Here is a 14,804-nt window from a genome sequence, read left to right on the forward strand (position 1 = left end):
AGTTTGCTATTCACTGTCACCTATCTGCCTCCTGCCAGGCTGCTAGAAATATCTCCTTTCCTCTCTGCACCACAACCCTTACATTTCTGATTCTTCAGGCACTCATTTGAATAGTGGGGAATGAACCAAACATGTCTATATAATGAACAATGGGAGGGAGGTTTGTAGGAGAATAGCAGTATAAGTTGTAGGTGTCGAAGTTGTGTTTTACAGATTGTATTTAATGATATAGATATCTTTTTAGTATCTTTAGGAAAATGAGCACACACAGAGCAATAGAAAATAGAGAAATCTTGTAGAAAGTTTTCAGGAGTTCGCAGTACAGGAAACCTTATTTCACTGAAATAACAGAGGGTGGGGTATACAGAGTGGCAAATCATGTAAAGGAGAGACGATTTGTGTGACTCCTTTCTCTTCTGTGCTGCCAGTAAAACTTTGCTTTGACAGAGGAAACCAGTGGTTCTTCATGACATATTAACCTCTTACAGGCCACTTGCAGTATTCAGCTACTCTCCATCATCCAACTACTCCCTAGCATCCAACATGAATATACATTTTTGTATATCTAGTTGATGGTGATCTTTAATAATGGCCCCACAAAATGGACAAGGGACCTGCTAGCATCTTCTTTACTCAAAGAGTATGTATTTTTGGAGCTGGAGGATTTGGGTTCAGGTTGCTGCTCCACCAGAAGACTGTGTGTGATTTAGGCCACGCACAGACATTCAGTTTCTACCAGGAGAATTGTCATTTACCAAATAGAAAACACATGTGTACAGATGCTTAGGCTTTTCTTCCTGGGGCAAAAATGGCCACTTGGGGAGAAAAATAACTCAACAACAACCAAAGTTAAATAGCTCCCAGGAGACTGGATGTCTATACACTTTCCCCTGGCTTAACTCTGGTCCCCTGGGGACCAGAAGAAAGTCTGGTGCAGGGGACAGCTGCTCCCCTCAACCCATAGCCCAGGAGGTGAGCGGAGCAGCGGCCACCTCTCCCTGACTCTTCCCCAAACCAGGCAGTCCCCTGGTTTAGAAAGAGGCCAGGGGGCTTTGCCAACTCCCTCCAACTTCCCCTTGCTACCCATGCTCCCAAGCTGAGTTGTGTGTTGGTGATGTAAAAGCCAGAAGCTGGAAGCAAGGCTCGGAGACCCTTAAAGCTGAAAAAGGTCGGATTGAGGAGAACTTCCTAGAGTCCTGCTCCCTGCCACCAGCTTTTAAGTCACCGCCCTCACACTCAGATTAGTGACAGACTTGCAAGGGAAAGCTAGAGGGGCTGGATACTTGGCATGCAGAAGCTTTCCCTAGAAGCCTGTCTCCTGGCTCCCAGCCTCTCCGGCTTCCTTTTGCCACCCACACTGAACAGCTGACCTAGAGCAGAGTAGAGCAAAGCAGGCTGGAGAGCCTTGCAACCACAGCAAAATGTCCCTGTCTCATTCCACAATGTTCTGGGTCATCCCAAAGGAGCACAGGACAAGGCAGGTTTCCATATCCCTGCTGCAGAGCAGGTTAGTGGGCCCTTTCTCCCTGTACTCCTCATGGTCAGCTTTGAGGAGCTGAAGGTGCTAAGCTATTCTCCTGTAGGGAAAACCATAAGGACTCCCACCATGGGAGATGGTCAATTGGCAGGATGGGGCATTTTCCCTGGGCAGGAACCCTCCCTGGCTGTCTGAGGCAGCTGATGCTTTTCAGCACCTGCCACCTGACAACCTAACACTTCCCGAGGCAAGGGAGAAGGTAGGGTATTAAGTAATAGGCTACCCTAAGGGTAGAGGTGCCCTGGGAAGCAGTCCTCTATTGCCCCTTGACTGGAGAGATTGCCTGTGAAGTTCTCCAGCCATAAGGCAGGAGGAATGGCCATACAGTCCAGCTCCCAGACTGTTTCTACCACAAATTTCTTCCAGTAGAAATGAACAAAAAGGGAGGAAAGAAGACCCAGGAAACTATAGGCCTGTTAGTCTTACCTCGGTCCCAGAGAAGCTCTTTGAGAAAATTATCCAGGAGCACATCTGTGAGGGGCCAGCAGGAGAGTTTATGCTTAGGGACAATCAACATGGGTTCATTAGAGGCAGGTCCTGTCACACCAACCTGGTGGCCTTCTATGACCAGGTCACAAAAGTCTTGGGTGCAGGTGTCATGGCGGACATAGTCTTCCTGGACTTTAGGAAGGCCTTTGACACTGTCTCTCACCCCATCCTCATTAAAAAATTAGGCGTCTGTGGTGTCAATGCCTACACAGTCAGATGGGTAGTAAATTGGCTAGAGGACTGCACCCAGAGAGTGGTAGTGGATGGGTCATTTTCAGCCTGGAGAAATGGGGGCAGGGGGTCTCCAGGGCTCAGTTCTCAGGCCCATACTGTTCAATATCTTCATCGGCGATTTGGACAAGGGGGTGAAAAGCACCTTGTTCAAGTTCGCAGATGACACTAAGATGTGGGGGGAGGAAGAACCAGCAGCATACCTACAGGTTGGGGAACTCCCTTCTCATCATTACAGAGGCAGAAAAGGATCTTGGAGTCATTATTGATTCCAAGATGAACATGGGCCGCCAATGTGAGGACGCGGTCAGGAAGGCCAACCATACCTTGTCATGCATCCACAGATACATCACAAGCAGATCCAAGGAGGTGATTCTCCCCCTCTATGCGGCACTGGTCAGGCCGCAGTTGGAGTACTGTGTCCAGTTCTGGGCACCGCACTTCAGGAGAGACGTGGACTGCATCAAGAGGGTCCAGAGGAGGGCCACTCACGTGATCAGGGGCAGCAGGGCAGGCCCTATGGGGAGAGGCTACAGAACCTGAACCTGTTCAGCCTCCACAAGAGAAGGCTGAGAGGGGATCTGGTGGCCACCTATAAACTTTCCAAGGGGGACCAGCAGGCAATGGGAGAGTCCCTGTTCCCCCGAGCACTACCAGGGGTAACAAGGAACAGCGACTATAAGTTTACGGAGAGTAGGTTCAGGCTAGATATCAGGAGGCACTATTTCACAGTCAGGGCGGCTAGGAGCTAGAACCAACTTCCAAGGGAAGTGGTGCTCGCTTCTACCCTGGGGGTCTTCAAAAGGAGGCTAGGTAGACACCTTGCTGGGTTGTTTGACCCCAGCATTCTTTCTTGCCCATGGCAGGAGGGTTGGACTTGATGATCTGCTTAGGTCCCTTCTGACCCTACCAACTATGAAACATCTGTATGTAGCCTTGTACATAAATATGTCCTATCTGTAGCAGAGATTTTTTCACCAATTGGTCTAGGTAAAACTTCAGTGGGATATGTTGATGTGTACCCCTAAGGGTAATGCAGATGCTGCTCTTGTGGATAAACAGAAAAACATCCAGAAGGCACAAGAGCAATTAAATAAGGATCATCACAAATCCCATCTGATGTTTTAAGGGTATAAAACAAAAGCCCTGCTTATTTGTATTTTAGGTTCATTTCAGAACTGCATACACTTGCCAGATCCTGTCCCACATTCCCCTTTGCAGCTTTATAATGTCAATATTTTTCTCTCCATATAGATTTTCACCCATAGCTGTGGTTTACGTGTAAAGAAATCTACATAGACACCTTGGGCACCTATATATGTGCCCCTTATGAGCTGAGTCCTTTGTGTCTTGTACCTCATTTTACTCTTAATTACAACTAGTTGTCATTCATACATTGTACTTTAGCTTGTTATATGGCTTAATCCAGATCCTTTAGCCATATGGTAAATGTCAGAAATATAAAGAAAATGGTAAACTAACGGTATAATCTTAAATGCCTTGTGTAAAATCTTAATCTTTAACTTCTATTTGCTTTTAGGCCTTTACCAAAATTTTGTAATCTCTGCACAGCTAATGAGCGGACAATGGAATTCTAACTTGAAATTAAAATTCCCCCTTTTTGCTACTTTAAAATCATCTCCTTTGTATTGTTTAAACATTATTTTTGTTCCTCAGTTTTGTTTTCAAGTGCTTTTTAGACAAGGGTGTATCAGTAAATAGTTTATAAATGTGACATAACTGACATTGGATTTAAGACCATTTAACAACCTGATAATGCAGTTGATTAGATTTGTTATTACTGGGAGTGTCTACGTGTGAAGCTCTGTCACCATAGCAATGCACTATGGCATCATAGCTCATCGCTAGAACAAGATAGAGTCGGTAAGCACAAACCATGATGCTGAGGCTACATCACCATAGCAATGAGCTACCTCATTATAATGCATCACTACAGCACTGTAGCTGCTAAAAATAACCATTTTTAGCCAGGGTAGGCATTACTGCGCCATCATTTAGTACTTCCTAAAGAAAATACTAAGTGATGGTACTGTAACAACTGCACGGGGGTGGGGGGGTGAGAATCGCATGTAGATGTGCCCATTCTTGATATATTATTCTTAAAATTTACTGATCAGCACTAGTTTTAAAACAAGTGTACTTTTAAAGAGCATACGCATAGCTTACATAGGACTTCCTGTTAAAGAGCTTGCTCTTCAAAATTCATCTGACAATATGCTCTAAGAATATTATGAATTTCCTCTTATTAGAAAGAAACCATGGCGTGCGCTCAAGTATAGTAGATTATAGTGAATAAAATTTTCTTGTAATATGTTGTAATTGAATTGAGCCAGAGACTGCAGAAACACGATGTGTTTACTACTTAATAAATTGACTACTACATTGAGCAGACACATGACATGCAACACTCTACATAGCAAATCATTTAAATCCAGGGTAAAGTTGTTCCTTGACAACAATAACAGGCATTCCTCCAACAGGTAGTGAAATGATTCTAACTTTAAATGGTGAGAGAATTTAAGCCAATTGCTGCTGCATCATGTTTGAAGAATTCTGCCACAGTTATGCTATTAGTTTTTGCTCTTTTGAGAATACCTATGGCCAGATTCTATTCCACCTATACACATCTGAGTATTCTTATTCCACTTCATTCCAGTCCTGAAAAATCTACTAATGCATCTACTTATATAAGACACCATCTTCTGACCCAAAGCAGTGAGTAGGAGAAGGACCCACCCTGCTTTTGCAATAACTGACTTTCCCAGGAACTTGAACAGGGTGGGATAGAATTGCATATAGACTCCTAAGTCTACTTTCATGCCTAATGGGTGGAATACAGGCTGGCCCCTGGTGTTTAGAAACACTTTCTGCTGCAGCTACGTTTCTTTGCACTTCTAAATTGTGAAGACTTCTGGGAATATTTGGAGCAATTTCCTGTTCAATAGAATGGTAAGGCTTAGGCATTTACTATTCATACTCAATGCCCTCAGCAAAGTATATGTTATCTTTGTACTCTAATCTTATCTCTAACCTTGTACCTGTTAGTATGGTACAGACACAAATAACCATTTTTGCCTGATCTGGCCACAGAAAGCAGTCTACAGCCATGATCAAACACAAGTGCATGGCTGCAGACTGCTTAAAAAATGGCTGATGAGATGAAAATCTGAACCCTTATTGCATGATGGTTCAGATGGCGATGTTTCAAAACAGAGCATCTTCTGTACCTTCTATCTGCACTGCCTCCCAGCCTGCTCTTATTTTCAGAATGGGAGGGGGGGATGGGAGCAGAGGGACTCTAGTCTGGGGGGTTTTCAGCCCTCCCTGGAGGGTGGAGTACATGTATTGGGGCTCCAATTCACCCACTCCACCCTCCAGTGCCAGCTAGGGAACCCCTAGAATGAGCTCCCTCTGCTGCCTTTCCCCCTTCCCATTCTGAAAACAGCACAGGCCAACAGGGAAGAGAAGCCATTGCCAGGGGAAACCAGCAGCAGGCTCGCATTGAGCAGCTAGATTCCCCCCGCCTCCCAGAACCAACAGGGAACTTCTGTGTGGTCCGGGGATCACTGCAGCTCAGAACGCTTCCTGCAAAGTGTTCTCAGTTACAGTGGGAAGCTGCACTTCTGTGTGCACCCTGAATGTTTTGATAACTGTTGCATCACATGAGGTAGAAATTCCACTCAGAAAGTACTCAAAGTGCACATTTTTAACAACATTACTAATCATTTAGGTCAGGGATCTCCAACTGGCAGCCCATGGGTCACATGTTGTCCACAAGGGATTCACATACTACTCGTGGGCTCCTGGCTGGACATAGTTCCTATCAGTGCTTCTGATGCAGTGGTGGCTGAAGACTTTGAGTTCCCCCTCCCTTCTTGGCTCCCATTTCTTCTCCCCACTAAGGGCAGCACAGCAGAAGGGGGCCAGCGCATCCACACTGCATGGCAGTGGGGGAGGGGACTGAGGTACTTGCGCTGTATGTGCAGTGGACAAGAACTGGGCCGCATGTGGCAGCAGAGGAGGATGCATGCAGCAGGGAACCAGCACTGTGCACCTGATTAAGGGCAGCAAGGGGCACCTGTGCATCTGGAGAGTCTGCTGCCTGTAGGGTGTGCAGCCCCCAGCCACCGAGAATTGGATAGCCCTTGGCTAGACCACTGTATACCTATGAAATGTGTGTATTTCTTTCCAAAACTGGTACAGATTTTATAAGATGCTAAATTAGTATTTAAAGACTTCTCTAAAGGGTGCCACAAAAGTATTTAAATGCCTATTTTCAACTCCCATAGAAGTGATAAAGAAAGTCAAATTTGAATTTCACAGCTGAACTAACACTCAGCACAAATACAAAGTGAAATAAGCAAAAGAGTAGCAAGAGATGTCCTTAGCACACATTTATTTTCCTACAAATCTACTCTACACAGAAGATTTAGTGAGGTACAATATAACTTCTTATCTCAAACAACCATAATCTTGCCTCAAAAGAAGTGTTTCATTTTCAGATAATTCCTTGTAAACTGCATCTTTAAAAAAAACAATCCCATTTGCTGGTAATAGCTGACCAATTTCCCTTTTACATTTGGCCTTCAATTTACATTGCCTATGGAATGGAAACATCAAAACTGACTATAAATGAAATGCTGAAAAATGCAAAAATGAAACAACATGTGTGTCTTCAATATTATCCTTTGATAGTACTCATACATGTTACTTCTAACAGTAAGAAGGGAAATAAATGCCAATCTCATATTATGTATGGCTATGTACAGACATTCAAAAAGCCCAAGGCAGAATTGATCCAATCTACATGGGTTCGCATAGGCAGAGGGAGAAAAAATTATTTGGGAGGGTTGCATGTGCACACGCCGCCCCCCTCCCCCCCCAGCAGGTAAGTCTGTGGGAGAAGTGGCAAGGGGAACCAGTCCTGTCCTCTGCCACCCAAATACCATGCCTCGTACCAGCCTAGCTACATTCCTATGCAAGCTGGCACAGCCCCAGGGAGCAGGGGCCCTCCCTCCTTCCCTGTGCAGCAGGGGAAAAGGGGTCCCGCAGAAGGAAGAACCAGGCCCTCCAGAGCCCCAGCAAACTACAGGTGGCAGCAGGAGGCCCCTAGTGGAACTGCAGGAATCACAGCTGTAGGAATCATGTTGGGTGCCTGCAACCTGCTGGAGCCCCAAGGGGCCCAATCCCACCTCCCCATCTAAGGACATTGCATAAACACAGAAAATTCCTGAGCTACAGCTATTCCCTTTCCCCGCCACGCCTGTGGCTGACAGCTCAGAGCAGCTGAACATGGCTGAAGCTAGTAAGCCACCCCATGATGGGTGGTTAGCAGGGAAGCCATTAAAGGGTCCTGGGATGCCAGGGGCCTAACTTGAGTCCAGAGGGGATTGGGTACTGAAGTTTGATGGACCAGTTTAACTTAAATCATTTAAGTCTGATACTACATGCTTCCAGGTTTACCTTAGACCAGGTTCTGCCATTTTTAAACCTGTGCGCTTTGAACTTGTATTCTGTTACGGGTATAGACCAGTTTCTGACCACCTAAACCAGAAAAAGTGTAATGTCTGTACCTGGCTTATGAAAACTGCAGGTTCCAATGGAGCATTCTTTTAGGGAAGCAAACTGACATTTTTGTCAGTAGAGCACATTTCTGTTGTATAACTCAAGTAAAATATTTCCCTTTGATACACTTCTTTGCCAAACTGGGAAACTAAAAGTTTACTTGAGTTGTAATTAACCTTACTAGGTTCAGTGCACAGGGAAAACACTGAACAATATCACAGACATTAGTTTTTGGCAAAATGGGCCATGTTTTTTACGCTTTGAAAATGCATCCTTAGGTGGGATTTAGGTAGCTAATGGAGTTTTGCTTCTGTTAATTTATCATTACAGCAGGCTCAAGCAGACTATATTGCAAAGGCTGCACACTGTGAAAATCAACATCTCTGCCAGGAAACTCCTTATTAAGAGGCGCTGTAAACCTCTTATAAACTCCAGCCATGCAGAGAAGGTTTCTGGGTGCATACACTGAAGAGCAGGCAATTTTCTTTCTGACCATGAGAACTGAATTCTATTGCTGATTCACAATGAACACTACAGGGCCACTCATGCTACCATGGTGATGGCATGGAAGTTCATGAACTCCAGTTCACTTATTATTTACCATCCAAGACCACACTACTCACACATTCATGGGAAAGAGACACCTGTTTTTTTAACCACACATGACCTCACACAGAATCAAAGCAAACTGTCATGAAAGAAGACGGTATTAAACTGAATCAAAATTAGGTATACAAGGTTTCCTGGCAAATCTAACAGTAGAGACAAATGGGGGGAAAATGCAAAGAAAACTACAAACAGATGCTACAGATGGAAAAATTCATTCAGAAACATATCTAGCTCTTTCAACTTCCAAGCCTGACACAGTCTGGCTTCAGCTCTATTCCACAAGAGATTGAGTAGATCAGAATTTCCCTATGTCCCATTTCCATTTTGAGATTGCTGAAGACATATACTTTCATTAGAATCCAACAGTAATTAAAAGCATGATTTGTTACCAAAAGCTGGGAGTTTTGTCATATCCAGTTTCCTTAGATTTGTCCTACAACATCAAAAAGTTATTCAGGCTTTTTATGCTGTAACATCCCTTCCTGATATGGAATGCAGGCCCCTGGCAGATGCTAATATAATTGCATGGTTGGGATCAGAAGAATTTTATGCCCAGTTCCAAAAACTGCATGTCCTGCCATGCCAGACATGCACCATTAACACATTCTCTACATAACAATGAGCCTCAAAAAAATTCTTGTGGACTTATCAGTGTATAATATCAACTTCCTAAATAGTGTGTACAAAGAATATTCAGGACTGGAGGAGGCCTTTCCTCACAGTATCATTCTCTCTGTCTATTCTCTCTCCTGGATGCACTGCATTTTACCAACCTAAGTATAAGATTAGATTACACGTTACAATTAGATCATGTTAAGAGCACTTAAAACTTGAATGACTACACATTAAGGCTCATTAACAAGTGCTAAGTGCCCTTTAGGCATCTTAAATTTACAGCACTTCAGGCAAGGTTTATGTTTGAGCTGTGCTACCTAGGTTGTGTCTGGGTGTTCACCTGAGATAAAAATCACTAATTGCAAGTCCCCCAGTATCCCAGGAGGTGCTGGTTCCAGATAGACTAGCTATCATCCCGACCTTCACTGACAGCTAGGAGGGGGGTGTATCGGGGGCAGAGGGGGGATCTGAAGGCTGATGCGGGCCACAGGGCAATTTGGGGGGCAAAGCAGAATATCCAAGCAGTGGGGGGGGGGGCTCTTCCCCCCTTGCTCCCCAGTCTATACTGTGACTAGGGGGCCAGAGAGCAGAGCAAACATGGAGCAGACTTGCAGCCCCTAGCCACACCCCTGCTCACCAGCCCTCTAGCAGCAAGTCTGAACAGTGCCCATTGGAGAAGATATTAACCCTGGATGTGTGACTGATCACGAGCACTAATTAGCCTCAGCACAAACCAACGTTCCTTAGAATTAGCACCCACTGACTCTAATGTGTAATTTCACCCAAGCAAATGGGAATCCCAAAGGGACTCCTGCACTCATAACTCTTGTATAGGGACCTACCAAATTCATGGTGGAAGTAGGGTATACTGTGGCTTCTTTAATTTTGCAAGTTTCCTCATGCATGCTGATTGGTGGAGGGACCCTGCTTGTGGCTCCCTCCTGATAATTGGGGAAGTGAAAACTGCAGTTTTAAATATATTGCCGTTTTTGCCTCCCACAACTGATTGGCTGAGGGGCTACAGACAACCCTGCTGTTTGCTGCTGATTGGTGGGAAGGCAAAAACAGCACCATGTTTAAAACCGTGGTTTTAGCTTCCCTGCTGATCAGGAGGGAGTGGTGAGGTCATCCACTAAGCAGCAGCAAGAGGGGGTGGGGAGCAAGGGACAAGGTGTACACAGGGGAATATGCAAGATTAAAGGAATTGCCACACACCTTACTTCCAGCATGAATTTGGTAGATCCCTACTGTTGTACCTCAGTGAAGGCAGTGGGCAGGTGGGAAAAAGGAATTATATAAACTAGCATGTCCTCTCTGATCTAAAGGGGTGAAACAAGATGCCCCATTAACTGCTCATTACAGACCATAAATTACCTGCATCCATCAGCTGCTATTGCTGCTTCGGCCACAGCATTGGCTCCCTGAGCAGCTACCATTCTGGCGCCCCCACTGTATGTTGGCACCCAGGTGCCCTACTTGCCTCCCTTAGTTATGTTACTGTTCTGTAGGGTTATTTATACATCATCGCATCAAATCTCTCTCTGTTGTACCTTGGTTTTACCTTACTCACTTTTCAAAACACCAGTGAAAATTATTTTAAGTGTTTCTTGTCATCTTTATTGCAGATTGGCCAATAAGATACACTGCTCTATACCTATACCTCTCTATTACTGTAGTATCTAAATGCCTTACTTTTGTAGTTTAGCCTCGTAACACCCCTGCTACAAAGGGAAGGAATATCATCCCCATTTTCCAGATGAGAAATTGAGGCACACTGGGGAAAAGGGACTTATTCAAGAAGACATCCATGGTAGAACAGGGACTTGAACCTAGGTGTTTCAATTCCTAACCTGCTACCATAACCAGGGATCAACTTAAATCGTGGTCCAATGAAACAATTTTTACAGGTTGGTTGCAGCGTAAAGAGCAAATTTTGTGGATATTTCCTGGATGTGCTCCCATCAGCACTACTTAGTGGAGAGGCCCTAACAGGACAAGAAGGATGGGGGGGCAGCTACCATCCTGTACTCTGCCCCTCATGCTGCCCCACCAGCCAGTGCTTTCACCCCATGAGTGGGCTTCAAGGCTGGGCCACAGCAACAAGGACTACTGGCTCCCACTTATTTTTATTACTTTTTTTTTCCAAGTTGATTTCACAGACAGTCCTGGATATCACAATTTCCGTGAAATCCATGAAATCAGGAATTGAGCAGACCCCTACCCATAACCATTTGGGCTCTATTTTCTGTCTGTGATACATCGCTACACTGTTATTTCTAAAACGAAAGGGGAAACTCTTGTATGCATTGTTACAGGATATGTTGTACCACCGTGTCTCAACAGCAGAGAATATGGCACTGTGAATTCTTGCAAGGTCCAAAGAAGAGATTCGCAGTTATGGAATTGTTCTACTTTTTCAACAATTGAGACAGTTGTTCTTGACCTTTTGCGTGATGGGTTCTGTACTAATTGCTTTTCACAGGTACAACACACTCAGGGGAACTTGGCACCAAGAAAAAGGTGAAAAGACTGTTAAGCTTTCAGAGGTATTTCCATGCATCCAGGCTGTTGTGTGGAATTGTACCACAAGCCTCTCTGTACTTACTGGATGAAGACTACCTGGGACAAGCAAGGGTAAGTCCTACCTCCTCCCACCCCTTGGAAACACAGCCTGCCACTGAATGTAATTTTATAACTCGCCCTTCAAAAAATCAACTGGTGGGTGAACAGGCTGAAATGGCCCACTTCCATTCCCACCCTCCCCCTAAATGGTGATCTACTTTTCTGTGGGTTTTATCTTTATAAATTTAAGGAGCTAGTCTCAGAGCAACAAAAAAATGTCTAAACCTAATCCCAACATTTCAGATGAGTCCAATTCAAATGACAGCTTGGATTTGTTGATTAACAGAGTTATAATTTGTATGCCTTTCACCCTGAATGATCCCCAAGTGAATAACAAATGTAAACTGATCTATAACTATACATGGGATTATTTAATCTGCTAGTGGAATGCAGCTACCTGTGAGTTGAAATGTAGCAGCTATATATAACGGGCCATAGCAATGATCTACCACATTAGGCCGGCAACTGCAAGGGATCTCCTGATAGGCAAAATATAATCACCTGATTCTGCAGCTCTTCCTCAAGATGAGTAATACTTAATGAGATAAGTAGTCCAATTGGTATCAGTAAGATTGCTCACAGGGCACGTCTACACATGCAATTAATATGAAGAAATAAACTCCAGAGCTTATTGCCTATGGTTCCAGAGTTTATAGCTCCTGGGCACATCTAGCTGGGTCAGAGCAGCCCAAGCTAGCAGGAGGCTCCAGGGTCAGCCTGCCAGCATCAGTTCAATAGGCTGTGGAGGGGCTGACTGGGGCACAAGATGCTCTAGTACAGGGCTAGCCATCAGGCAGCCTCCATACTGAAGCACCTTCATACCCCAGCCAGCTACATGTGTGCTGCTTCAGAGTCAAAAACTCTGCAGCAGGATAGTACTTGTATTTACAAATACTAGGCTGCTGAGGAGTTAATTATCTTATTTCAGCCTAATAGGGGTACACGTGTAGACACTGATATGTTTACTGCGGAGCTAATTAGTCTACGCCACCATAAATGTCTTTTGTAGATGCACATTTGACTGCTTCCAATTGACTATATGGATGGCTGGTGGGAGAACAAAATAAAGACATTCTGGGCACATCTACACAGTCATTAATCCACTGTGGTAACTGAGCTTTAAGTTTAGTACTTGTATAATCAAGTACTAAATCAATGCGCAGTAATTAGCACTACTGCACAGTAGCATGGGCTTTTTAGTGATGCTAACTCCGCAGTAGCCTAATACTATTGCACAGTAGTATATTAGCATGGTTTTTGCTGTGACATGCTACTGCGCAGTAGTATTAGGCTACTGTACAGTTAGCATCTCATATAGACAAACCCTGTTTAATGCACTTGTTCCAGATCCAGTAGCCTGAATGCAATAAGCTAATTGTGTAAAACTGTATACCTGGTAGGGGCAGTGTTTGAATCCTCTCTGTAATCATACATGCTTCGTATAAGCCGGAGCTTTCCCAGAATCATGCCTATTTGTGTGGATTTTTAAATACAGTGCAGCAATTCTGGCTCATATCACAACAGTAGGTAAGAAAAAAATCCCCTGGAGGACTCAGGCTATATTAAACTGTGAAGCTGTAGGAATATTGCAGAATTTGTGTTGCAAGATGGGTCATTAAGAAAATGTTTTCCTTGGTTTTACAATGTTTTCCAGCTTTATTTAGAAAACATATTCTAAGTTGTTCCTTTTATCCCAAGTGCTAGACTACTATCAGTTAAAAGATCCAGAATATACTTCATGCAGCAAAGTAAAACTTGGCTTTTGAAGTCTAAATCATTGATATATGAATCTAATTTCAAATCTATCTGTGTAACTCTGTTGAGGATAATTTTATAGTGGCAGCAAGTGCTTCTTAGGATTGATTGATGTGCAGTAGTAAATATTTTAATGTCTGCTTTACAATCTGATATATTAGTCATTTTGATTTTCATATTTGATTTCCAGCATATGCTATCCAAAGTGGGAATGTGGGATTTTGACATTTTCTTGTTTGACCGCTTGACAAATGGTAAGTCTTTACGAAAAGGAAAAACAGAAAACCCCAAACATGTTTCTCATCATAAGATCCCTCTCATCTGTTTATTCTAAGTATTCTTAACTAATTTTGCTGGATTCCTTGGACCATATGCTATTCTGCCTACTGGATGTCTAAGACTTAGCGGCAACGGGCGCATTCAGACAAGCACAGTCGTGTGGTATATGGTGCTGCAAACACGTTTGCAGTGCCACATACTGCACAGTCCAGAGCTCTCTGCACTGCAAGGGCACACTGCCCAAGCATGCAATGCTCCTTTTTGGGAGGGTTTTCCCCCATTTTTCTTTTTGATCCCTGGATACCCCTAGCACAGGTGTTCCCCAGGGACAAGAAGCAGTGGCACAAGGTGTGCCTCTGCTTCTTGTCCCAGGAGAACAAAACATACATGCACATCTGGACACACCCAACTTGTCCCAAAATAGGCATCTCAGATCAGGAGATTATGCTGTTCTGCCTGGGGAGGGGCATAGTTCTTTCACTCTCTCAGTGGGCAGACAAATGTGCTTCCATCACATCAAGAGCCAGTTCACTCAGGTGTCTACTAAGTCAATACACCTGACAGCAACACTGAGTTCCTTGTAAAGTAAAGCAAAGAGGGAAGGAGACACCTACCCCTCTTTTGTCCAGTCATATTATTTACCAGACCCCACTGCACCAGACCCTAGTCAGAGTGAGGTAGTTTGACCCCACCGCTCCCATTTCCCAGAAAATTTCCCTGACCACTAGTGTATAGATTAGGCAGGAAACATCCTCCACTTCTTCTATTGATGCAACGCCAGAAGTGAAAGATTAATAGAGCCGGAAGAGTAAGCAAAGATGGCAGCAGAAGACTATCCTAGCTAGGGTGGGCACTCTGGCTCCCAGTACTGCTTATCCATTTTATCTAATAATTATTTAATACAAAATACATAAACAGTATTGGGAGCAGAACCTAGGCTTCCAGGGTTATGCCCACCTTTGTAGACCACAGAGTCACACTCCTTCTTACTTGCTGCCCTTCTGATGCTGTGATTCTTGGGCATTCCTTTCTGCCCAATGGGTCAGCTTCCAGAAAAAGGGTGGAAGATATCCTCAGTCCT

At 44.2% G+C, this 14,804-nt stretch overlaps 1 protein-coding gene across 3 annotated transcripts in view; it reads left to right on the top strand.

The window, feature by feature from the left end:
• PDE7B (phosphodiesterase 7B) overlaps nucleotides 1–14,804 on the top strand; it is a 315,205-nt gene that overhangs the window by 251,892 nt on the left and 48,509 nt on the right. For all 3 annotated transcript variants that reach the window (XR_016441412.1, XM_090039867.1, XM_090039854.1), the window contains 2 exons: nucleotides 11,550–11,701; nucleotides 13,635–13,698. Coding sequence is in view for 2 of the 3 variants with exons in the window: in XM_090039867.1 (XP_089895993.1) it covers nucleotides 11,550–11,701; nucleotides 13,635–13,698 (216 nt within the window). In the remaining variant the exon portion in view is untranslated. The remainder of the gene's footprint in view (nucleotides 1–11,549; nucleotides 11,702–13,634; nucleotides 13,699–14,804) is intronic.

Source organism: Crocodylus siamensis, chromosome 1, assembly GCF_052110815.1.
Source record: "Crocodylus siamensis isolate JL-2025a chromosome 1, ASM5211081v1, whole genome shotgun sequence".
Classification (NCBI taxonomy): domain Eukaryota; kingdom Metazoa; phylum Chordata; order Crocodylia; family Crocodylidae; genus Crocodylus; species Crocodylus siamensis.